Source organism: Heloderma suspectum, chromosome 16 (assembly GCF_057233095.1).
Source record: "Heloderma suspectum isolate Gila_16-S chromosome 16, 16-S_ref, whole genome shotgun sequence".
Taxonomy (NCBI): domain Eukaryota; kingdom Metazoa; phylum Chordata; class Lepidosauria; order Squamata; family Helodermatidae; genus Heloderma; species Heloderma suspectum.
In genome coordinates this window covers 6846668-6873332 of record NC_139473.1, presented here as the reverse complement: position 1 = coordinate 6873332, position 26665 = coordinate 6846668, and the positions used below count along the sequence as shown (strand labels likewise).

The 26665-nt window shown below is 46.4% G+C and overlaps 1 protein-coding gene across 12 annotated transcripts in view; it reads left to right on the top strand.

Moving 5' to 3' along the window:
• Window positions 1-26665, top strand: part of BCAS3 (BCAS3 microtubule associated cell migration factor) — a 583990-nt gene that overhangs the window by 30590 nt on the left and 526735 nt on the right. For all 12 annotated transcript variants that reach the window (XM_084823239.1, XM_084823238.1, XM_084823242.1 and 9 more), the window contains one exon: window positions 8720-8792. In XM_084823239.1, the coding sequence (XP_084679365.1) occupies window positions 8720-8792 (73 nt within the window). The remainder of the gene's footprint in view (window positions 1-8719; window positions 8793-26665) is intronic.

The following is a 26665-nucleotide window of genomic DNA, read 5'->3' as shown; positions in this document are numbered from 1 at the left end:
AAAAGCTGGAGCTGGTACTGTTCCCTGGGGTTGAAAACACCTGAGGTCTGGTAATGTAGTCCTGTGGCTTTCGGGCCTGTACGTCTGCCACAGAACTGTGCGCTGCATAGGATTCTGGGAAGTATTGTCCCTCATTTGCAAGCATACACAGATTCAATCAATGAACTGATTGCTACACTAAAGGTGTTTCCAAACGGGTGGCTCCTAGCAACAGCAGTCAGAAGGCACTGTGCGGCAATTCTGCCTTTTCCTCCTTAACAGATTGTTGTGTGGAAAGAAACAAGAAGCAGTGGGGAAACACAAGATGGCTACAGGTTGAACAGGGCATTACCTGTCACCCCCCCCCCCCCAGTAAAATTCCATGAATGAGGCTGGAGAGTTGCAAGATAAAAGCCTAGTCTAGACGCACCCTAGAACTCAAAACAACTACTTTTCTTTGGTTGGGGGACAGCCCCTAGGTACAGATAACTCCGCTCAGTGCAATTTTTGCCACGTGAAAGTGCCACTCATTGGGTTGTATTGCCAGTTACCCTGCCCAGCAGATGGTTTGCTTTTGAGACCATATAAAATGGGGATGCTTATGAACTTGAGCACGCTCCGGGAGAGAGCGCAGGACAGGAAAGCCTGGCGTGCTCTGGTCCACGGGGTCACGAAGAGTCGGACACGACTGAACGACTGAACAACAACAACAAATGGGGAGGCGAAATAGCCTTGTAGTGGCTCTTCCAGCGGAAAACAACGGCGTGAATGGAAACATCTCGCGTGGCCTTGGACTGAATTCCAAGTTACACAGAATGTCGCGTTGCTCACATCTGTGACTTCGCTGCTGCTTTCTTTTTTAAAAAAGGCAACCTCAGGGGCTGACTTAGCGTGTTTCTGTGTTAAATAAAGTAATAATTATTTAGGTTGCCCTGTAAAGGAAGGCAGATGTTAAAATGCTTGTATGTGGTCAAGCTTCTTGGGTGGCTATGTGGTTTTCCAGTCTCTTAATACAAAAGTAATTCTTTAGCAGACGTATTGCACAAACGTAACTTAGTAGGTGACCCAGCGGTTGCAGCTTGTAGGAGCAAGGTAGGCATTGGCTTCTTAAATGCTACTATTTAAGTGACATGTTTCTGGTTTGTCGGTGGTACAATGAAAGCCAGTCTATGTTAGACCTTGAAGAGCAATTATAGAATGTAATTCTCATATGCTGAAGCCCTTTTAGAGCTATGTATTAAAATATGGGCCAGAGTTCTAATGAAATCCATCTTTAAAACCCTTTCTTGACTGGGTTGGCCCTCTCTTGGCTTGTACTTTTATTTATTGTGAAATGAATAGTTTATGTAGTAGCCACATTAGAAGTTTTTGCACTTCATTTTACCTGCTTTAAAGGCTGACCTTGGAAACTTTTTCCTAATATAACAACATCTGGAGTGGAGAAGTGATTCTCTCTGTATATAAGGAGAATAAATTACTCCTTATAACAGCAAAAGGGGTTTGTTTTTTGTTTTCTTCCTTCCTTATAACACTAGAATTTGAGGTCCCCACTACAATTTTTTTTTAGCAGTAGATTCAGGACAGACAAAAGGAAATGCTTCTTCACACACCATGTAATTCACTGCTGCAAGAAATGGAGGTCCCTACACCCCTACTCTGCATATGCAGGTCCATATTTTGTTGTGAGGAGTCAAAGAGGTTGGGGATTGATGCAAAACAGCTGGAATATAAATACAGATAGCCTAATGAAAAATGTATTAAATACACATGTAAACCCATGACATTTAAAAAAAATGAGGCCTTGTGCTTGTCATATATCCCCTAGTCACAGGCCATAGCTCAGGACTTTGCATGGAGGAGGTCCCCGGTTCGATCCCCGGCATCTCCAGGTGGGGCTAGGAAGGAATCCTGCCTGAAACCCTGGAGAGCCGTGGCTGCCAGTCAGCGTCGACAATACTGGAATAGATGGACCCAGGGTCTGACTCGGTATAAGGCAGCTTCCTGGGTTCCTATCCCAGTGGCTTTTCACTCACTAGCCAGAACGTTTGAAAGCTGGGAGCAAGTTCACTTCTTGGAGAGCTGTTAGATTGAATCCTGCTTGTGTGCTTTTCCTTAAGTCTGCATATGTAAAAGTGTTATTGAGAGAGAGACAGAGACTGAAAGAAGCAGAAACTTCGAGAGAGGGCTTAGAATATCCTGGGGGGAGCCAGATCCCACCAACTCTTATTATTTGATTATTTATTGAATTTATATCTCATCTTTCCATCAAATATGGTGCTCAAGGCTGCTAAGCTTCTGCCCTTCTTAAAAAAGGACTGGGCCATAGTTTATTTCTTCTCTCCCAGTATTGTCTAGTCTGAGTAGTAGCAGCACAGTTCCCCAGGCTCTCAGGCCTTCCCTGTCACCTGCTACCTGCTCCTTTTACCTGGAGATGCCAGGAATTGAACCTGGGGCTTTCTGCATGCATTTTATTTCATTTCATTTCTATACTGCCCAATAGCTGAAGCTCTCTGGGCGGTTCACAAAAATTAAAACCGAAAAGCACACAGTAAAACAATATAAAATATAACAGCATTAAAACGACAATATAACAATACAACCAGAATAAAACTTAGTAGCAATGCAGAGATTTAAAATACAGATTTAAAACAGCAAAACAAAAAGACCAGAAAGCTAAAATGCCTTGGAAAACAAGGCATGTGCTTCACCGATTGAGCTACAGCTCCTCCCTTAACAGGGTAGGACTGTTGATGGCTGTTAGCTATGATAGCGAATTGATAGGGAAATATTAGTAGTATTGCTATTATCCTGTATCATCCCATTTATTCTCACAACAGTCCTTTTGAGCATAGGTCCACAGAACCAGTAGACTAAGGGTAGGCCTCCAGGTGTTTGTGTCCATAATTCCCATCTTATGCCCTTGGCAGACTAGACAATGCTGAGAGATGATGGGAGTGTGTTTATTTCTTACATTTATTTCCTGCCTTTTCCTCCAGGGAGCCTAAGACAGCATACATGATCCCCTTTCTCTCCCATTTTATTCTCCCAACAACCCTGTGAGGTAGGTTAGGCTGAGAGCCAGTGACTGGCCCAAAGTCACCAGTGAGTTTCATGGCCGAGTGGGGCTCAAAACTGGGTCGCCCCAGTCCAATACTGTAAGCACTGCACCGCGCTGGCACTAAAACATCTGGAGGGCAACGAGTTGACCGTGTCGATGATGTGATAAAACTGTCCCTGAACAGTACCGCATTATAAGTGTGTGTGGGGGGGGGTCACTTCTCTTGCTCTTCAGTTGGGGGGGGCATGAGAAGCAAGCTTCCCTGCTTACAGAAAACTCGGTGTGGTATGTGTGCGTGTTTAATACAGGGGAGTGTCTAGTCATGCCAGCGCCCTCCTGCTGCCTGGCATGGTACCATCCAGCAACAGCTCTACCAATTCATCTGCTGTTTGTGCTGGCTAGTGTAACCTTGAGACTCAAGTCTCCACTATGAGCGTGATAACCAGGTGAAGATTTGAACCCAGCTCTCCACGGTCCACGTCCACTGTTTTATCTAGTATGTTACATTGGTTTTTAGCGCAGACTCAGTGCCAACGGGTTTTGCCAGCTTCCAAAGCTCCCAAGTGAGTGCAGAGCTCCTGGATTTATGCAGGTAAGAGAACAAAGGGGTAGAATCGTGAAGTCATACAATCGCAGGAGGGAGGGTATGTGTCCACAAATGTTGGCTTCGCTTCCTAGCCAGCTGTTTGTAGTGGCCGCTAATGTTTTCTCTGGAGGGAGGAATCCCCCTTCCGTTTCCCTTGAAGCCTTAATGAAAAAATACAAGCAAAACATTTCTAGCCCCCCACCCCCTGGAAAAGCTATTTCAAGGACCCTGAAGCTGGAGCAGAAATTAAGAGCTCTGTTCAGGGGCCCATAAGTTTTGGCTTGGTGTAGCGAGCAGTTGTTTTTGAGGGCCCTCAAAGTCCCTTAGCATGCACAAGAAGGCTTGGGAGTCAGGCAGGGTCTTCTCTCATCTTAAGGAGAAGGTACGAAACAGGGGATTGTTTCTCACAGCTCAGATAGGAGTTCTGCTATTTGTTTCTCCCACAAACTGCAGTAGAAATGAGACTTCTGGGATAGTGATCTGTGCAGTGGCAGGAGTCCTGCTCACAAGACGGCTGGGGCACGCACCTTGGCAAGTGGAGAATTAACCATATTGCTTCAGAATACAAGTGGGGGATTCTATTTCTTAAATGTTGCTTTATATTAAAAGAACAGCAGCAGCACACCCTGCAAGTAGAAAGCCAACCCATCAGGGAGAGAGTTTTTAGCCCAGCCCCCTTTCTCCCTTATGTGCTTATTTTCTACTTGCAAGGAGTGTGTTTGTTTGACTGTGGGGAGCATTTAGAAGCGGTATCTTCCACCCATAGGCCAGAGCGGCACAGTTCCCATCTGAAGTTGCTGGATGTGTAGCCCAGGCCAGTGCCAAGCCAGCTGAGTGAAAATGCCTTTGGCTATTCTTGGTGAGGCTTTAGTCTGTCCCCCCCGCCCTCACTTCCTAACTGAGAGTAGCTTGGTCTGACATGGCTTGTCACATTCCCGCTGCTTAATGGAAACCTCCACTATGTTTTGTGTTCATTTCAGAAAGGCCGAACCATGACAGACCTCTAATTTTTTTTTTAAAATAAAAACGATTCTACTAAACGGAATTGTGGAGGAGGTGGCACCTCATTGGCAGGGGAGACAGTTTTCATTACTTTAATTGTGCGGTTTATCAGGATTTTCAGCTTTCAGGGTGGGTGGGAGGGAGGGGGTAAATGCAATAGTGTTACGACAGAATTAAAGGGATTTGGAATAAAAAGGAGTTTAGGGGGCGGGGGAGGCCTTTGTGACTGGATTTCCCTACCTTTCGATTTGATGGGTTTGGCGAGCTGTGGGCTTAAGAAAAAATTCCCTATAAATTGCCATTTGGCATTCTGGTAAACACGCTGCACAGAGCAGGTGTGTCATAGCAGCAAGGCGGACATATGAAACAAACACGATTTTAGATATTAAAAAAAGACCTGTAATCTGCTATAACCCCGAAGAATTAAATCCCTTCCATATCCCACCTGGACTGTTTCTGGGGTGGGGCAGAGGTGCCGCCCCCATTAAGTATTTGCAGAGACCAATGCATGTTGTTGCTATTTGCCATTCTACAGACAGAGCAGCTCTTAACTTGATTCTGCATTGGGCAAGGTCCCTTATTCTAATGAATTGTTCTAGAGTAGTAATCCAAAAAACCCTCTACCTTTGTGAAAGCCTTTTGTTGCAGCTGATTGTGTCATGCTTTTGTTTTTAAATGTGAGTGTTTGGTCTCCACTGCCAAGTGAAATGTTGTAGTTTCTGTCCTAAACTAGTGCTTTGTCGTTGATGGCTTTCATGTCTAAAAATTCAAAATTACATCCCCTGGTTACAGTTCTAGTAATGAGTGTATGTCCTTAAACCATACCTGAACAGTTTAAAGGCTCGTTGTGCATGGAGAGCCTTTGCATCAGAGGGTGGGCCACATTCTGTTGAGGACCACATTGCTTGGGGGTAATCTGTTGAGGGATGCATGCTGATGGTGGCCCAAAGTGGGTGAGACCACCATTTTCTATCTCTTCCATCCCTTCTTTTTTTTCTTTCTCTCTGCCACACTCTCTTTCTCTCTTTGCAACCCCCTTTTTCCCTCTCACTCTGTGCCATCCCCTGTCTTTGCAACCCCTTTTTTCCTCTCACTCTTTGCCACTCCCTCACTATTTCTCGTTCTGTGCCATCCCTCTTTCTCTTTCTGTACCAAGCAAGACGTTATTTAAAAAAAGAAGAAAAGGAGTGGCTCTTTCTGCAGCAGCTGCCTCCGAAGTCAAATATCATGTTACTTTCACAGCCTGTGACTGATTGTCACGGAGAAACGAGATGTGTGAAACGGGCTGTGCTGTGGGGTCAAATTGTGTATGTTTCTGCTCTGTGTGTGTGTTTCACAAAGGCAGTGAGCTGCAGCAGATAGAACTGAGCTAATTCCTCACCAAGAGAAGTGCTGAAGGTGCGTGCTTCTCTAGACACTCTGCCCTTCTTGGGGAAGTTGGTCCTTCTGATCCCAGACAAGGCGCCTTGGCTGTGGTTACATGGAGCTGATTTGAGGCAAATAGCTATGTTGCTTCAGTTGGCTGTTTTTAGTTTTTAGTACTGTAGCACATCAGGCTGGCATTTCCAACCGCACGCAGGCGTACGCCACCTTGTTAGCTTTTTAACAGATAAGGTGGTGTATAAATGTTAATAATAAATTAAATAATTTGCGTCAAAATGTCGCAGTATGTCCTGATGGAGCGCCTCTCCTGGTATGAACCAGAACATACACTATGACTGACATCCGTGGGCCTCCTCTGAGCCAGGTTTGGAAACTGGCAACAAGGGAGAGGGCCTTTTTGGTGGTGGCTCCCCCAGTTGTGGAACTTACTCCCCAGTGAGGCTCACTTGTTGCCAACATTGTTACTTTTTCAATGCCATGTTAAGACTTCTATTCCCAGGTGACTGGCATATGACGGGCTCTTTAATACATCAGTGGAATTGTTATGGTTGTCACCAATGGTTTTAGTTGTTCTGTGGAGTGGCGGTATTTTAGTAGATAACTGTTCTTAGCTCTTTTAAATTTTGTTTGTTTTAATTTTGTATGTTGCCTTGAGTCTTTTTTGAGAAAGGCATCCAAGAAATAATAATAATAATCGTCATCCCATTACAAAGATGCTCCTGATCAGGGTTCCAGCCAGCCTTGTCTTCCTCTGGGAAAGATAAATTGTAAGGGACTCAAGCAACCCACCCCCTCCCTCTCCCTCTCCCCCGCTTCCTCCTCCTCCTCCTTTTTCATTTTTCTTTTCCACTTGATCCTACGCCTTCTGTAGCTTTTGGGGTGCAGTCTGCATACTCAGTCCTCATTGGACTCCTTCGGGCTGTGCCACCCCCCACACAGCTGGGTTCTCTTTTTTTCTCCTAGGTTTTTTTTGCCCTTCTGCAGATTTTGGAGTTTGCCTGCAGATCTCTCACTCTTGTTTTTAAGTAACCCTGTTCACTCCTCAAGTTCACTCCTCAAGGTGGTCTAATTAGAACTCTGTTGTAGCCTATGTTAGATATCTCCAAGATCCTGTTCTTTTTTTTTTTTTTTTAATGACCCTTTCTGGTATGTAGAACATTTGATGCACCTCTTTTATGCTTGCATTTTAGATAAAGCTTTAGCAGGTCTGTTGGGAGTGACCATTTTGTTTGCCCAGGATTTTTAAAAAGGGCTCCAAATGTTTATCAGCAGGTCGGTTCATATAATGCAAATGTGACTTGCAGAAGGCAGCGTTGATGGCAAAACTGTCTCTGTGAGTCATTAAATGTTGAATAAACCAAGACATAATTGGGAGGAGGAGTTCCATAGATGATTGGTAAACCTTTTAAGTGCACAAATTGTACCCATGCTCTTTAATCTTCTTGAGGACTGTTGAGAGAAAAATTTGCCTGTGTGTGTTAATGGTTTTTCTGTTCAGATTATTTCAGATTAATGCATTTTAGAAGCCCACAGTTAAACTGTGAATTAAGCTTTGATGGGAATGGCTTTTCAACAATACTTTCTGTTGATCAAATAACCTGGATTCTAATGGGAATCCAAAGCAACTGTTAACAAGTGCTTCCATTTTTAAAAATAGTTGTTCGCTTTATTTCTATTTTCCGAGACATTCAGGTCTCGAGTAGGGAAAAGAACAATCTGCAACATGGTCAGCTCAGTTTCTTTAAGTGTTCTGTTGTTGGATCTCCACAATTTATTTATTTAGTTCTCATATTTCTTGGCTGCTTTTTGAAACATCCCCCCCCCCCCAGTAACTTACAAAGCCGAGCAAAAATTAAAACATAACGCAAAATTAAAACGCAGCCGCAACAGTCATAACCATCAGCATTTAAATTCTTAAAATACATATTCAAATAGACATGCAAGCCAGCCAGATAAAACAATAAAAAGGTAAGCGCTCCTCATGAGAGACTAAAAGCCCTCCTTCGTCAAAGATGACCTGAAATTTTTAAAAAAGTAGATTTACAGGACAGGGGCTCTCTATATCCTGGGCCTGGGGGTGGAGTTCCAAGAAGGGCCTTATCTCTCATGCCTACCAATCCAATGGTTGCTGATGGCGGGCAGATGAACAGGGTCCCTCCAGCAGATCTTAAATCTCAGGCAGGCTTGAAGTTGTGTTCTTTCCTGTCCCCAGCCGTGAAGGTTTTGTGGTCCAACTGTGGATACAATTGATATATATCCAGCCCTTGTGAATGGCGCGCACCACAAAACTTGCCAGTTGAGATGCCATCCCTCTGACATACTGGTTTTTCATGGGAAGGTTTGGATGTTCAGAAGCATCCAACCCTGTGTGCCATCTGAAGGGGCTACGATGAATCCAGCAGGAGCTCCACTACACGGTATTACGGATCGTTGTTTGTTTGTTGTTCTTTTAAATTATTTATACCCCACTTTTCAATCCAATGGAAACCCGAAAGCTGCTGCTTTGCACTTTACACCTTTTGGGGGAAGTCTCTTGAGAAAGCTTTAAAACCTGGTTTGTTCAAGCGGGGCATTCCTGAATAATATGTGGTCAATATGTGTTTTCCCACTTTCAATCAGCCTTGAACTTGGATCAGTTTCCTCAATGTCAATGGTGCTGTTTTTGTATATTAAAAAAATGAGCCCATTTGTGTGCATTCTGTTCTATTCAGGTCCTCAGAAGTGTGATAACTTCGCAGAGAAGAGGCCTTTCCTTGCTGTGTGCAAAAGCATTGGATCTTCTGGGTAAGATGACCACTTCTAGATGGGTAGCCATGTCAGACTGTTGCAAGAAAAACAGCCAAGTGCCCTGCGGTTCTTTAAAATATCAGCCAGGTTCATTGTGGCATAATAATTTCATGGGCAAGAGCCCACTTTATCAGATGTACGAATTTCTGGCTAGCATGATTCTTAAGCAGAGAAGACTCCAAGGGAGAGCAGGCACTCCCCCCAAAATATTTCCTGCTCCCCCAGCTTTCAGTCATATTTGTATTTCATGTGTATATTTTTTACAACACCATTAACCACAGAGGCCTGTTTCTCGGCCAGTTGTGAAAGGACTTTCTCCTGTCTTGCCCCAAAACTATGCAGTGTATTCCTCCAGGAGCGACTGCTGGTTACCACATTCTTGGTCTGTAGAAGGGATGTAAAGATGCATCTTTTCAATCTAGTCTTTTAAAATGTGTAGTTTTTACTGTTTTTAATGTTCTTGTTTTTATTGTCTTAAGGTTTTATTGTTTTAAACGGTTGTGCACTGCCTTGATGGCTTTTTAGCACATAAGGCGGTATAGAAATGATAAAAAAATAAGTATAGCAAATCTTTGCTTCCCCATTCTTTGCCACCCCTTTCCTCCCCCAACTGTTTTTTTTTTTTTTCCTGGAGTTGCTTGTGTTCTTTGGAGTCGTTCTCAACCTTCCTTCTCCCCTCCCTACCCTCGTTTCTATAATTGAGGAGGTTTGTGAATATTACAGACAGCTATTACATTTCCCAGCAAAATAAAAATTAGCATTACCCAGGGATAGTTGAGCCCTGTATCTGCATGGTGTGCCTTTTTGTAGCTTCTCATGTAACTTCACGTGGCTGCTTTGAGTTGGGCTTCACAGCCCTTTCGAGGTAAACATGGTGGATACCGTTAAATGCAACAGCCTACATGCAGGCCTGTGTGTGATCCCTGCTAAAAACTCTGCACTAAGGTAACTCAAATTCTGTGCCAAGAAAATCTGAATTCTGCAGCCTATTAGGTGAAGGAGGCAAATGCGCATATCTTATTTTGCAAAGAACGAATGTCTTATCACAGGGAAGAAGCAAGTGGTTACATAGAATGCTCAAGCCACACCTTCTGGCCACTTGTTCAGCCACGCTTCTGGGCTTCCTGAGGTTACAGGAAGCATTGTCTACTCTCCCTCAAGTACATGGCTCCCTTGCAGCCATAAGAGCTAGGAACTTGTTTTCCTTAAAAAAAAAAATAAAAAAGAGTAGGGAGGGAGCTTAAGGGCTAGAAACTTATTTTCTCCTTCTTTTAGAAAGAGAGAAAATTAATTCTATGTCCAGTGCTGCTTTTTGTGCTTTCCCCACAAATTTGTGGAATCACTTACACATGCACGTGCCTGCTGATGAGAAGTGAAATTTGCTCATTTGCAACACTCATTTCACTTTAGGCGCTTGCGCATAAAATGTGCCTGGTATGGTGCCTATTGTGTTTTAACAGCCCTGGGAAGGGGAGGTGGGGACAGAGAGAAAGAGAGAGACTGTTAAAACATTGTCCTTTAGAATATGTTTACGACTCACAATGCTGTTTACATTGGTGATTATATGCTTGTCAGGATGTTTATAATCCCACAAGCAGCCTTTTTGGTCAAAAGGCCGGCACGTAGTTCTTGGACAACGAATGCTGTGTGGCGCTTGTCTGTGAGGCTTCTCTCCTTAACTCGCATCCATTAACTCGCATCCAGCGAGACAGCCGAAGGAGGGTGTGGAATTTGGCTCATGGACAAAGGGGGAATATATAAAACACAGTTGGGGCTGTGTATTCTGTGTTTAGAAAGAAAAATCTGCATCAAGGAAAGTTGGATTTTGCAATCGAATTCCGCTACAGGCTTTGCTGTCATCGTTCTGTGTCTTCCAGTGCAATGGGGAAGGGCTAGGCAGTATCTGACCACAGGAAGACCTCCTCTGGTCTTCCTCGTGGCTTCTGAAAGTATTGCATGATGTATCGCCCACATGCTTTCAAGCCCTTCTCCCAGCCATCGTGAGAACTAGAAATGTGGGTTTTTAAAAACACCACCACCACGAAATCCAAGTTCCTCAGGATGCTGGAATTTGCATCAAGGTTGGGTCCTTTAGCTGGTTTCGAACTGTGTGGTGACTGCCTCACATCTGATTGGCTTTCCTTGGCACTATTATTGCCCAGGCACTGCTTGTGCAACGGCACTGTGGGTTTAGGCTGTTCTCAATTTGTCTGACTGCCTGTCCCTGTTAATCTGTCCGTTTCTCCTTTGCACACAAGAGGACTTAAGCTGAAGTTCTAGCATCGGCAGAAGGTAGCAGGCAATGGGGGAAGGCTTTGCCTGGCCCTGGAGATGTTGGGGGGTCGGAGGAGACAGTTCTGGTCTAAATGAGACCAGCAGTCTGATTCAGTATATAACGCCCTCATGTATATAACGCCCTCATGTATATAACGCCCTCATGTATCCCTCTCCCAGGCGCCTGAAATCATGGCTGTTTTCAGCTCGTTTTGCTCTGAGTTCTGTGGAACTACTCTGCAAAAACTGTGGAATGTGTTTGGAGGCCTCTGGTTCATGTAGGTTTGCCTTGTTCTCTGGGGCGGATCCCTGCCAGCTTTGCTCCTGATTCAGACCTCAATATCCTGTGCTTGCAGAACTGCAAAATACACACGGCCGACTGAGAGGGGAGGCAAACATCCTTGGATCGAGACTGAGAGAAGTGGCTGTCAAACCTTTCAGGAAGCCTTTGCATGTTGTCTGCCGAGGAAAGTCTGCCGTGGAGACTCGCTGCGTTGCAAAAGATCCTGGGACATGTCCTAGGGAGCAGGCTCAGTTCATGCGGTTTCCTGGCTGGGCTGGCCGGGCTCATTGCTGCCTGGCGTGAAGATAGAGTGCAGTCCTGTGACTGCCAGGCAAGATTGCCCATGGTGGGCATCCGTGGAGATGACTCTTCCGAAAAGCTTGCCCGTCGTTTCTTATCTTCTCACTCAGGTGCTCTGGATAAGCTTCTGCAGAGCCACCGACTTAGAGGGAGAAAAGGATATTGTGTGTTTTCCCAGCTCTTGATCTGTAAAGGCTTGCAGAGCAACATTCATCTTATCAGTCACAAACGAGACATTCCTTGCCTGCAGGAGTACAGTCGAAGAGATGACACCAAAGGAAAAAGGGATGAGGAGGGGAGAGGGAAGCAGTCCAACAAGGGCTCTCACGCTTAAAGTCAGAAAGCTCTGATAATGAGCATCTGGAGTGGAAACCAGATGGAGCTGGTCTCTCAGCAGAGATGATGGAATGGGATGTCTGTCGCTCTGCTGCAGCCTGATGGGATGTCTGTCGCTGGATGACAGTGGATGGGGGTAAGAGCTGTACATGCACGGTTCTTCCCTCTTTTGCTCAAGGCTTTCTGCGTCAGTCTTTATGCTTTCTAGCATAACCCAGTTGCAGGAGGGGAAGAGTGCAGACAGCACTTTTCACTCTCCTTGCTGACGTGAGATTACCAAGCCGGTACGTCTGTGACATTTCTCAGGCAAGAAAACAAACAAAGCTGCTCAGCGCCGCTGTTTCTTGCAAATAGCCCTGGCCGGAACTGTTGCAAGAGGTCCCGTCGGCAACATGCAGATTAAGTGTTCTTTGCCGTTTTGGTCCATGTTCCAGCGTTGGTTCCAAGCGAGCTGTTGGGCCACACCTGTTGTATAGAAAGGGACCGTCTAGCACAGCCAACTGGCCAGACCACACTTGGCAAGTAGGGCCCGTACAGGGAGGTGTAGGTCGGCCACCAGGAAGAAATGCAACATGGCCATCTCCCTGTGCCCTGTGGGTGAAATTGGCGAGAAACGCCTCTTCCAGTTCGTGGAGACACATGCAGACTCACATCTGAGCACTGATCTGGCGGTTCACGTCACTAACAAGCGCACCACCTACTGCTGTGGCTCAAAGCCTCTGCAAGTGAATGGGGGGGCTGCTCCCGTGGGTCGGCGCCTTTGCCGTCTACTCATCCACCTGGCTGCTCCTGCCCCTCCTTCTGGAGTGAAGGACTTGGAACCCAAACAGCATCACTGACGATCTGTGGCCGCAGACATTCGGAGACCATGGGAAAGGGTCCCTTCTCTGAGTTGGCACCTGCCAGCCACCCCTGAGTCCACCTGCAGCTTTAAAAACAAACAGTAAAGTCTGTCCTCCTGTTCTATGTCCTACCTCCAACATGCCCAGTCTCCTTGTAGATGGTGGGCTTTGGTGCACAGACTCCGTTCCATTTAAAGGGTGTACGTTAATTTTAAGCCAGGGTGGAGAACGTGTGGCCTCCCAGGTAATGACAGCCTCCAACTTTGATCTGTCCCAGTCGGTATGGTTCGAGATGATGGGAGTCGGAGTCCAGCAACAATGACTAGAGGACCACAAGCTCCCCCACCCCTGTTTCAAGCTCTGAACACATAAGAACAGCAATATTTATTTATAATCTATAAATATATATCCTGCTTAATATCATAAGATCTCTAAGCGGTTTACGTAAAGACATATTACAGTATAAAAATGAAAGTTGGAGCAATAGTTACATTAAAAAAGTTACAAAGACAGTGAAACTGAGCAGGGAGATTATAAGTCAGGGAAGGCAGGAGTAAACAGATGCATCTTCAGGAGGTGTTTAAAGTACGCTACAGTTTCCGTCTCTTGGACCACATGGGAGAGTGTTCCAGAGGGTGGGTGCCGCAACTGAGAAAGGCCCACTAATGTGCCATGTCATGATGCTGTTGGTCATGGGATGACAAACAGTACCTCCTTGGAGGAGCTCAAGGGTCGTTTTGGTGTATATAGGGGGAAACAGTTAGCTAGGCATCCTGGTCTCGAGCGGTTTAGGGCGTTGTAGTAATAGTAGCAACGTGAGAAGCAGTCCTTAGAGATAAGTGCCTCAGCCAGCATTTCGTGCTAACTGTTTTTATAAAAATGGAATTCCCTTTCATATCGTCCTCCTAAACTCAGGCTCCAAGCTGTGAGGTGTGGGGGTGTAAGGCAGAGAGCCAGACTCTATTGAAGGTGACTCATAATAAAAACTCTCGGGGCTATACATGGTTGTCTTTTTCGTGTGTGCACTACATTTACGGGGGTGGAAGCAGTGTAAGCTATGACACACGGAGCCGTGGAAACGGCTTCTCTCAAGTCTGGGAAAATGTTTCTGGTTTAGCTGATGAGAACTCCATACACATTCCGATGTGCTGTGTGAGACTGTCTTATTTACAAACATGTTCATATAACTGTATAACCATCTCTCACAGTTCCAGGAACAGCTGCTCTAGCTTTCCGTTCGTGGCTTGCTTTTGACAGAGTTCAAACAGGCAACAGTGGTGTAGTAGTAAACTTCGAGATGCAAGCACTCATCATGACCGTCCTCATACCCCCCGCCCCGTGGAGAGTCCAAAAATGCAGGCAGCGGTGTTGATTGGTATCAGTAAACCAGTTCTAGGAGTTTTCATCTGCCAGAACCGGGCTTTTTGTAAAACGAATGGGCCTTAATTGCCCATTCAAGACCAAGCCACCCCACAATACTTCTCATTTCATCAAGGAAGAGTATTATATATTTTGCTAGGGAAATTCATCTCCCTCTAGCTACTGCAGCAAGGCAGCAGGGTGGCGGATGACAGATGACGGCAGCATCCCCGCTAATCAGAAAGGGCTGGCGCTGCTGAACAGATTTGCCTCTTTTCCCTCCCTCCTTGTGCGTCTGCAGAGGAACCTGCTTCCCAGCCCATCTTCAGCCATGTCTTCTGCCCCTGTGCTTCGGGATGTAGGTGCGTCTGTGCCCGAAGTGGACTCCTAGCTACAAACCCATCTTTGGGCTTGGCTGAGGACCGACATACTGGCAGGTTGAGTTGGGGGAATAGGGGGGCGTGGGGAATCAGAGTGGACAGCAAACATGCTTAGAATACCAAGATGAAGTGGGGGAGGAGCGGTCTTCACACCCTCAGACTAGGCTCTTCAGGTCACGTGATGGTGAGTAAAAGGAGCATCTTTAACCATGAGCCTGCTGGCTGCCCCCGACTATTTTTTTTTTTTTTAAACCTAGATGGTGAGAAAGATGCTGTGACTTGCAACATTAGCTGTGGTGGGACCTGGTATGCTCAGGCCAACCTAGGCACTGGCCACAGGCCTGCTGCTTCTCCCATCGCTTGCTGTTCTTGGGGGGGGCAGCAGGGCCCTGGACTTGGCCGTGAGGCCCTGCCGTAGCCGCACCACTGCCTTGGCATGTTCACTGCCCCCCATGGGCTCGAGGGCCGGTGGGTGCCCTTTCCTCCCCTGCTCCTCAGTAGACTTCTAAGATGCCAGATCACACTTTGGCTTCGGCTTGGTCCTGGTCCTGACCATTCTTCTGTCTAGAACCCAGCCTCTAAAAAGTGTTAATTGAGCTTGCTCAGTTTTGCTGCGTGATGTGGTGACGATGGCTTTCCCCGTCCTGTTCCAACCCCTGAGAAGGGATGCAGCCTTGAAGCACAAATGGGAAACAGATTGTCTCTTCTGGCGAGGGTTTGCGATGCTGGTTTCGTAGCTGCTTCAGCTAACTTGGAGCTTAGATTACAAGATTTGCAAATTGAAGGAAAACCAACCCTTCTCCTCCCAACCCCCCCACCCCAACCTCCTATCAAAAAAGTGAAGGAACATCTGCAGAAACGCTGCTTTTGTATGACCTCGGAGAAGTGGCTTAGAGACGAGGAGACAATGGAGGCAGGTGAGGAAGAATGCTCCAAAGTGACCCCGACGGCCTGGAAAGAGCTGAAGCGGTCAACGCTGGAGATGAAAAATCCATGAAATAGAACTTGGGTGACTTGACCAAAAACAAGAGAAGAAGCAATGGCTTTCCCATGAACACAGGATGTGTTCAGTTACGTTATGGCCATAGCAAGTTGGGGGTGTTGGGATCCGGGGGAAGATCTGAACCTTGCTGATGGCGTGGTGTTTGCAAACCTGCCTAGAGATGCTTGTGGAAGTGGTTACTACGGGAAAGCCCTGATAATCCTCAGCAAGAAGGCTCCGCTAGGCTTGAACGAGTTATGTCAGCCAAGTGGCTGATTTTTGTGTCGACACGCCAAAGCCTCTAAAACTATTATTGTTCCCAGGCCCAAAGTCAGCACATGGCATCCTCAGGGACTGCTCCCCCCACCCCGGTGACACCTAGTTAGGGCCCCCCTTTTCAACTTCTCCCCCTGCCCCTCCAGCAGTCCAATCAGTACTGGACAGCTGGGCATGAGAGCTGCCCTTTTAACTTCCCACTGTGATTCTGACATAGCATCGCTCCAACGTAGCAACATTGGGGCATTCTGGGAAACTAAAAGTGTGGCCCCCAGATTGGGTTGCCTGATAAACCTGTCAGGGTGGACCACCGACCTACAAGGAGGCACTCCAGAGGCCCAAGAGGGCCCTCAAATCTGGAGTCAGCCTTGATTATTCCTTTGCAGATAATAATAATAATAATAATAATAATAATAATAATACTTTATTACATTTCTATACCATCCCATAGCTGAAGCTCTCTGGCTGGCTTAACAGAAGTTAAAACATTAAAATACAATATACAAAGTTTAAAAGCTATTTAGATCAAAGCACACAGGCAGTATACACAACTAGCACATAACTATAATCAATGTTGAACAGTCAGTCATAATAAAAGACACATCCAGGGCCGATTAAAACTCATCATGTGCTGCCAAATCCCTGGGAAAAGAGAGAGGACTTAACCTGGTGCCAAAAAGATAATGTTGGCGCCAGACGGCCCTCAACGGGGAGCTCATTCCACAGATGAGGGGCCACCAGAGAGAAGGCCCTCCTTCTCCTTGCCACCTTCTGAGCTTCCCTGGCATTGGTGAAGGTGTTTTTGCAAGCTGAGTGCTTTTGAATCTTAATACTGAGTATGAATAAATGTGACTGGTGCAAGGTCACCAAGGGAGTTTCAGCAGTGAGTGGAGTTTTGAACCCGGGTTGTCCTAGTCTAACCACAATGCTGTGCCCCACCCCCTTTGCCGGTGTGACATTTTACTTTCCCTCTCCCCCATCATAGTAATAATTGCAGCAATTCCCTTATTATATGGTGGTATATTCCATATGAAAGATGTGTAGTCAGTGACACCATGGTGGTTTGTTTGGGTGACCCCAGCCATTAACATTCAAGCTTCATTCTCACTGTATAGCCCCATCCTGAGTTCTGATTCTCGGTCACACAAAGTGGGGTAGAACAACTGTGAGGTGTCGGCAAGTGACTTTTAAATATTTAGCTTACCAGGGCTGGCCCTCCCATGAGGCGGAGCAGCAGACCGCCCTTGGTTTCGCTCTGATCCCCCCCCCCATGGCTTGTGCTGAGAATCCAGCGGGCTGGAGGGGGTGTTGGCTGAGCTTCTTCATCGAGCTGACCAGGCCAAAATGCCTGGCTCTGAGGGGGGCTCTTCCTCAGAGCCAGGCATTGTGGGAGGAATGTCCCAGGAGATTGCCTGTACAGGCTGTACACTGCTTGCGTCAAGGCTGTAACCAGCATACATACTCAGCTTGGCCGTTCTTATCTCCAGTGAGTAGTTATCAAATCTCAGTAGGACAGTGGTGCAATTTGACATATTTCAGTTTAGTTTCTAAACGGGGTGAGCTTTTGCGCAACTGGGACTTGGGATATTTTTTTGAGTCGGTTTATTAATGCGTGTCTCGGAAGCTGTTAACATTAATAGCCTGGTTCAACTGCAGGACGTTTATGGGAGCGCTAATGTTTAGCTAAAGAAACAGGCAAAATATTTTCCCAAAAATTTTATATATATATATATATATCCTGGTGTTTAAAGCAGAATTTTATTACCACCTTTCATCAATTGTAATATTTTTTTTTTTTAAATTAATAGGAGCCCTTTGCCATTAAATCGTAGGCCGGCCAGCCGTGCTGGTTCTTGATGGGAGTCTTCAGTCGTCAAGAATCTGCGGTTCATAATGTTTTTATAAAAAGTGTCTAGTTGTGAAATGACTTGGAAGTGGCAAATAGGGGGGCTTTGGGGGATGGATCACCCAGGAGAAGGGAATTAATGATGATGAATGAACCTTTTATTCACATTTCTCTCCTGCCTCTGAGTAATCCTCCCCCGTGTTGTTGTTGTTTTTAAACTAGAATATCAGTTTAGAGTAGGGGTGGGGGGCCTGTGGTACTCCAGATTTTGTTGGACTCCAACTCCCATTAGCCCCAGCCAGAGTGGACAGTGGCCATAGATGATGTGAGTTAAAGTTCTGTAGTATCTTTGGAAGGAGGGGTATATTTTAAAAAAAAAACTTTGGGTCTGGATTCTTCAAATAGGCTACCAGTTTGCCATCCTTGTTCTGTTGGAGTAACCCAGATATTTGTGATAAATTTTTCCTAAAATAAACAACCACCCAATCCTTTTTAAAAAAGTGAACAGTTCTAAATAGGCATGATAAAACATCTGCAGAACTAATCTCCTGAACTGGTGTGTGATCCTCCTCCATCTCAAGAACTTTAATAATTTTCACCACCAGCTGTATTAAGATGCCTAAAATAGGTTTAAATTAAAACTTGCCCATTCCCCTCCCCTCAAATTAAACACTCTGGTGGGACCTATAGGGAAATCTGTGTGTGTGTGTATGTGTTGTCTGCGATGGGATACTGGAACCCACCCAACAAAAACAGAAAGCAACAGCCAGCTCAAACCGCAGGTTTCATTTGCTTTCAGACGTTTTATCTGTGGTTCAGGTATGGCTGAAAGAGCAGGGGAAAAAGGGGGCTTTTAAAACTATTCTGAATGCATAGATTTAGCAAAATGTCTACAGCTGGAATTCTGAAAGGGGCCTAAGTGATGTGGCAGCAACCCCTGAGCCCTGGGGACAAGAGAGAGCCACAAATCTAAATGAAGAGGAAACTCTGGTATGCTAATTTCTTCGTCACCTTGCCCCAACTGTAAATGAAGGTATGTGTGCTTTCTAAGCCAAGGTTTCCGAAAGCAGGGCATTTGTGCCTCGCTCCCAAGGAGAAGGGCACGTGGGAAGTCTGGTTTGCAGGCTAGAGAAACGGCAGTGGTGTGATATTCCCAGCTTGCTGCATGACTTTTTGAAGAAGCGCAGAGACAGCGACAGCTCATGAGCAAGGTGGATATTGGCAGCGGTACAAACGTATCTGGACAACCGAGGAGCCAGACAGATTTTCGAGGAGCCGGCTTGGAAGGCATAGTGGCGATGCATGAGAGAGGCATGTAGAGCTCCCCACCACGGGAAGTTAGGGCATTTGGTCTTCTCCTTTGCCGGCATGCCATCATTTGAAAGGCAACAGACTTTCGTTGTTGCTTTTCTGCCACTCAGCTGTTCATTTTGGCATGGCTGTATTCTGGTTTTAGTGCTGCTTGACCTTCTGTTTTGCTGTGGTTTTTTGTTGGTATGTGTGGAAGTGGGATATAAATTCTGCTAGAAATAAATTAATGCTTGGATGGAAAAAAATCCTGCAACTCCCAGCATTCCCCAGTCAGCCATGCTGGAAGGGATGCTGGGAGTTGTAAGACTTCTTTTGCCTAAACATGCATTGGAGTTTGCCTTAAGGCATGAGAGAGCGTGATGTGAGTGCACCAGGGAATTCTTGGACTTACAAACCCATCTTCCGGTGGGTGGCTGTGATCTCAACTCAGAAAGTGGATGTAGGCCAAACTTCTGTTGCGTATGGCCAAAGGCCTTTGCAAAAAATCAAAACATGCTAAAAAAAGTGTGATGCAACAAATCACATGAGCAAATACAGGTTCTAAAAAATAGTGTTTACGAAAAGAAATTGTATACTTGTATTAAGTGGTATACGAGTATTACTAATAAAAAAAATATAAAACACAATATATGCAAAAAATAAAACAGAATTATTATCAAGTCGGAGCATCATTATAGGAATTTAAAACTATCTCCAATAGCACTTTTGCAGCAGCCAGTGCAAAAGGAGACACTGTGTAAGTCACACACAGAAATCAATATCTGACAATAAATAACGTATCTTTTCAGGAACGGTTTTTGAACGTAATCTCAGGAAGCTAGTATCTAGAAATTTAAAGTAAGGTTATGAGTATATTGAACAAAATATGAAGTAATATGGAAGATCGTCTATCTCAGCAGTCAGCAAAAAGTCTCTGCTGGGCCAAAGGAATCTGGACATCTCAGTCATCCGTCGTGGGTTATTGAGGCTACCTTGCTCAGGAGCCCTCAAAAACCTGGAGCCAGCTCTGGGAGTAAGCCAGGAGTCAAGGGTCCAGGAAGACCTGCTCAGGCCCAGCCCCAAACCGGAAGCCTTATATAGCCCTTCCTGTCCTGGAGAGCCAGTGGGAAGCCTGGGTGGGCGGTGCCAGTCCACGGTCTAGGAGAACTTCCCTGTCAGACAGGTGCTGCAAAGGGCAGTTCTGCTGGGGACAGCTGCACACAGAGCTGTCAGTTCCTGGTGCTGGTCCCAGCCGCTCCCAATGGTTTTCTCGTTCCAAAACAACTATAGCTCGTGAATGAACATAACGTCGTCAGGCTACACACGTTTACCTTGCTGTGTCCTGCAGGCTCCGGGGTCGAGTACTTTGCTCACAGAAAAGGGACAGTTGTACAACAGAGATGTGAGCATCCCTTCGCATAGACCTGTCTTTTCTTTTAAAAAGTGCTTACATTTGGTTAAAAATATGCTGATTTGAGATTCAAATCAGCATATTGATTGATATGCTTGAGATTCAAGATGAGACCATTTGGTATGAAATTCTGGGTAGTCAAAACAAAGTAGGATATTCTGGAGTTCCTGGAGGTTTAGGAACATAAGGATGCTGCCTCGGTCCATCTAAGCCCAGTGCTGTTATCACTGACTGGCAGCAGTTCTCCAGAGTGTAGCAGGATTCTTTCCTAGCCCTACCTGGAGATGCTGGGGATTGAAGCAGGGACCTTCTGCTTGCCATGCAGCTGCTCTGCCACTGAGCTATGGCCCCTCCCTCAAGGTTTGCGCTGCAGCACATGCAAGCGAACCCGAACGAGCCATGACATGGCTGCTGCTGTGTACCATGTTGTCCTCCATCCGCACTGGAGAACTAAAGCAAAACATCCGTTTGAGAGAGCGCACAAGTGGCCAGATGGGGCCATCTGCCACATACGGTTGCTTCCCTCCTCCCCGCCCCAAAGGGCAGCCATTCGGGGGGGGTGTTAATTCTGAGCGCCATTGGAAGGGCAATCATGCTGGTCCGAGGGCCGCTAAACCCCCCACTTGAAATGCTTCAATAATGTAAATGCTTCGATAATGTAAATGCTCTCGACTTAATTAGAAGAGGAACAAATTCCACTGAAATAAATGTGTTTTCAATATGGGCTTTCTTCAGGGGTGGGTGGGGAGGGTACAGTAGAAACCAGCGAACAAGAGAGGAAATCTTATTTCTGGCAGCTCTGTAGACATGGAACTGCGGTTGAACTTTTTACCCTAATTACGTCCTTGCTAATGCCCGGAGCAGTCTGGAATCAAAGCATCCCTTCAGGCCTTCCAGAGCCTCTGATGTGGCTAGCGTTTGTTGTGTGATGAGGGTTACTTAGGGGGAAAAAAGAGGGGAGGGGGAGAAAGGGGGGGGAAAGGCCTGGAATATTGTGACAGGGTGCTCTCTCTCCTTTTTTTCCCCTTTTCAAAATTTTCTCAGTTACCACCCACCTCACTTGTTGCCTACAAAAATAGTGTAATTGTTTGCGTCTGTGTGTTTTTGTCTGCCTTCGGAATAGCTGTTATAAATCACTATGACACAGGGCCGAGCTCGCTCTTTCCTCCCTGCTTTTCTAATTGGTACTGTCTCTTCCTTCCTCGCATTTCTCTTCCTTGCGCAAGATTAAAAACAACAAAACACCTTGTAATATACTGCAAAAGAGAGAGAAGCAAGCAATAGCCTTCTTTTTCAAGCTGCTTAGCAGCAGTTAAGGTGCAAAGCATCACCTTGAATGGTACGTTGGCTTTCTTATCTGCCCTCTCCCAAAAGCTCAGGGAGGCTGATATTTATTAATTAATTTACTGTATTTTTTTATCCTGCCTCTTGCACCTCCCGCTTCATTCTCACAACAATCCTGTGAGGTAGGCAGGGCTGAGAGGTAATGAATGGCACAAGATTGCCAAGTGTGCTTCAGGCTGAGTGGGGGTTTGGACCTGGGTTTCTTCTTCGTGGACTCTGTGCATCACACATATGGCCTCTGCACCCGCGTGGAGCCTCTGTTCAGGAACTTTCTGTAGTTAAAGCTTTTTTGACAGGAACCCTCTCTCCCAGTGTGGATGTCCTTATTGGGTTCCTGCCTATTCCCTCAGTTTACTGAGACCATCATTGTGGCCCCAGGACCGAGAGTAGATTCTTCAATACCAATATCGAAGTCGAGTACGATACCGAAGCAGGGACGGTGGGTGGGTTGTGTGAATGCACAGATGACCACTCGAAGAGCTACAATTACAGGTAAGCAACCTGTCTTCCTTCTTTGTGGTCTCTGTGCATCACACATATGGGCTCTGTGCCCCTATGCAAAACCAGGTGCAAAACTGAGGCTTAGGTGGGCAGACACAGTAAGCACTGAGGGGCCAGATGCCTCTGAGCACATGTTTAGCGCAGGAATTTGGGATCAGTAGCACAACCAAGCTCACAAGTCCTTTTGCACATGCATCTGCTCCTGGTTTCTCCCCACATGTTCTTTTTCAGCATCCTTATTTAGGAGGCAGGGAACTTTTTAGTTGGCAGTTCACGGCCTAGTCTAAAATGCACAGGAGGTCCCTCCGCAACAAATTTGACATGGCAAGCAGGGGGCGTTGAACCTCTTTTCGCCCGAGGATCGAATTCAATTTTGGAGAAGGTAAAAAGGGACTAGGCTAAAAATACCAGCATCTTCTAGCTTAAAGCTCTTACTGCCAGTAAATAAATCTTAGGAGAAGCATTACAACTTTTTAGAATGGGGGGGTGGTAACCTGCACAAAAGCTGGAGAGCTACCAAACGATTGAGGGTGTGCCCTTCTGGGGAACCCCAGAGGGCTGGATTGGGGCAAAAAAAAAAACACCTTTAGCTTGTAGCAAGAAGCTACAAGATTGGCCTGTGGGTCTGAGTTTCAGCCCCCTGCCCTACAGACAGAAAGTTTGAACACCACTGATATCAGGCATTGGGATGCTGCATTTTGTCTCTTTCTTGCTACAGGCTAAAGGTGTTTTTTTGTTTGTTTGTTTTAAACTGTCATCTCCCTACCATGACTCCCCATGAAAAATAGGAATCTAAAAATCATTATACTGTTGTCGCCCAGGAGGAACCTACATTAACCTTCCTGGTCTACTGAATGCATTTCCCAAATGTTCCTGACCAGAAATAATGGTCGCGCACACAGACGCTAAAGTCCCGCAAAAGAAGAATATTTTAAAATCGATTTGCAGTTCATGTGCCTTGGCAGACTGTGCAAGAGACAGGCCAGCTGGGTCTCTTAACATCTTTAAGTGGCTCTGCAGAATTGCTGTGTTTCACCTTCCATGCTCGCTTGGTAAAAGTTTGGCTGCTGATGGCAGTCTTTCAGGATGAGCTGGAGCCAGCTTTTTAGTGCTGCAAACTTCTCAGCAACCCCATAACTTTCTATTAAACTATGTGGTGTGCGGTTGCCGCTCTTGATGTCTTGTTTGTTTGGGACCTCGTTGTTTTGATCCCGGCTAGAATGTTAAGTAGAGGTTTTCTTCCAGGGTTCCTCTTAGTCTCTCCTGTTCTAGTGGCAAATTTTTGTTTACAGGATAAACTCATAAGAACATCAGAAGAGCCCTGCTGGATCAGACCAAGGGTCCATCTAGTCCAGCATTCTGTTCACACATCGGCCAACCAGCTGCCCACGGGAAACCCACAAGCAGAACAGGAGTGCAACTGCACCCTCTTGCCCATGTTCCCTGGTGTACATAGGCAGACTGCCTCTGATTTTAGAGGTAGCATATAGCTATCAGGACTAGTAGCCATTTTGACTAGTAGCCTTTTCCTCCAGGAATTTGTCCAACCCCCTTTTAAAGCCATCCAAATTGGTGGCCATCACTGTGTCTTGTGGTAGCAAATTCCATAGTTTAACTATGTGCTTTGTGAAGAAGTTTCTCCTTTTATCTGTTTTGAATCTCCCACCAATCAACTTCATGAAATGACCCCATTGGGTTTTAGTATTGTGAGAGAAGGAGAAAAGTGTTTCCCTATCGGCTTTCTCTATGGCATTTGTAATTTTGTACACCTCTATCATGTCTCCTCTCGCTTGCCCTTTTTCTCTGCTTGGCTGGCTACTGTAGGTTTCTTTCACCCCAGGTTCTTGCTTTCAGCCTAGGTTCTTGGACAAGTTATATTTCTTTTAGTCTCACCAATTTTACTCTCACGGTCTGGGAAATGGGTGTTTTGTGACCGGCCACACCCACCATGGCAGCCATTTTATGAATGGGCAAGCCCCCTGGCAGCCATTTTGTGAGAACACCCACAACATTCTCTCAAAATTCCGAAAGTGCCCACTGGCCAAAAAAGGTTGGGGTCCCGTGGAGTAGATAATACTGGGTTAGATAAGCAAATAGCCTGACCCTGTATAACTGGGAACGATGGGAGATGCAGTCCAACCTTGGAAGATACAAGGCTGGGAAAAGCTTTTGTAGAGACAATGTAGCAGTTCATTGTAAAAATCACCTTTGCTTGTTAACTGGGGAGATGACTGTCCTTCAACATAATGAAAATTGTGCCGAAGTCCTGTGTTACGTGATGTGTGTGGGTGGGGAAATTCAGTCTTGATTTGCCAGATTAAGCCTTCCTTTGTACCCTGCTCCTGTCAACCATCTGTGTAATATTGCCATTTCAAATACCTTCTTTGGCTAATGGAGAGCTCAGGATGTAAAACTGAGCCCTTGAAAGCTGGGTGGGAATGGGGGATAGCATGGATTTGAGGATGAAGCTCTCTGAGGGATATGGAAATCTGCAAACCAATAAATAAATTTAAAAAAAAAACCTGGAGGATGGGGAAGTGTTAGGGTCTCCTTAGTCTATATCCAGGCAGGCACGATGAAGTAATGCAAAATGTGGTGGTATGATGGCAGGAGCAGCGTCTGAGGACACATGATGTGCCTCACCAGAGCGAAAAGCATGGCTTGTGCTGGTTTTTCAAGCAAGGCAGGACTTGGCTAAAATGCCAGCCTGTGCTTCCCTTTACAGTTCAGCAAGAAATGGAACTGCATGTTGTAGAAAGCAGTGTGTGTGTGTGTGTGTGTGTGTGTGAGAGAGAGAGAGACAGACAGACAGACATGCTAGTGGTATACTTCAAAACACTTCACAGATGAAAAGAGGGACATATCTCTTAGTTCACACCACTATTTTCCCACCAAGTATCTCTTCTTGAATAACTCCTTTGCACACTGCTGAAGGCATCCCCATGGTGTGTCTGATGAGGAGCACGGGAGGGCAGATCTATGGATCTCCCTGTGGCTGCCCTGAACTTAGGGTTGGGGGGACCTCAAGCCCAGGTTGCAAGCTGGCCCTCTGGGGTTCCCCAGAAGGCCACACCCCCTTTCCCTGGCCCAGGCAATGCCCCCTTTTCCTGGCCCTGATCCTTTTCCCCAATCACCAATTGTTGGTAGTTTCTTGGCTTTTGTGAAGTCCCCCCCCCCCATTCTAAAAGGTTGAACTGCCTCTCCTAAGGCTGAGATACTGGCAGGAAGAGCTTGAAGCTACAACAGGCTGGTATTTTGTTGGTGTTTCTGGCCCCACCCCTTTTGACTTTGGCCCTGCCTCCTCCGCCTTCAGTCCCGCCCACCATTGGAATGCAGCCCCTGAGAGCTTCTCTGAAGTTGAATTTGGCCCTTGGGCTTATAGAGGTTCCCCACCCCTGACTTAGGGGGTGCCTCCAAACGCTGGCACTACTGTGAATGCAATCCCCACCTCCTCCCCATATGCAAGGGAGGTAGGAGAAGAGCTTGGATTGGTTCCAAAGTCCAGGGCCCAAATGGCAAAGCCTGGTCCTCCTCCGCTGAGCTGGAGGGGGCAACTGGGGCTTGTCATTTTGCCGTTGCTCGTCCTGATGTGCTTAGAGGGCCTTGGAAGCACAGCGGCGAGGAACGCTTCATTGACTACTCATGATGGAACCTCCATATTCAGAAACAGTCCACCTCTGAATACTAGTCAGGGGGGGGCAGGCAAACAGAAGGAAAGGGCTATTGTCTTCATGTCCTGCTTCCCAGAGGCATAGGAACAGTATGAGTCAGACCATAGGTCCATCTAGCCCAGTACTGTTGACACTCACTGGCAGTGGCTCTCTAGGGTTTCAGGAAGGAGTTTATCTAAGCCTACTTGGAGATGCCAGGGATTGAACCTGGGACCTTCTGCATGCCAAGCAGGGGCTCTGCCGCTGAGCTATGGCCCACCTCTCACCTGTTGGGCCACATTGGGAAATGGGATGCTGGACTAAATGGACCTCTTAGTCTGATCCAGCAGGTTGCTCTTCGCTTGAGGACAAGGGTGCAGGGAGGGCAGGGGTCATTCCTGTAACTGGGCTGGATTCCCAAGGTGGTCTGAGCACCTCTGGGGTTGTCCAGTGGCAGGGATAATCTGTTCCTGCCTCTCCAGCTCCAAGCCGGAAATGAAGGCTTGGGGCTTTGCCATGCTGTGCTTGTGAAGTGCCTGGAACATCTCGGCAGCACAGCACAGTTGTGGGCGTGAGCCCCAGCCCTCTCTCCAGATCCAGGCTTGGAGCAGGGAAAGGGCGCTGGGTTTTTATCCTTGACTTTGTGCTGTGTTTTGGAGGCACGTATGAGGCCGAGGGCGAGACCCCCTTCTGTGGGGGAAGGTCATAGCGTCTGGTTGCCCGCCAATGCCTGCCAAAATGTAGGGACCCCTGCTTTAATGGTTCTTCTCTGCTGGGTGTATGCTGTATTCATTAT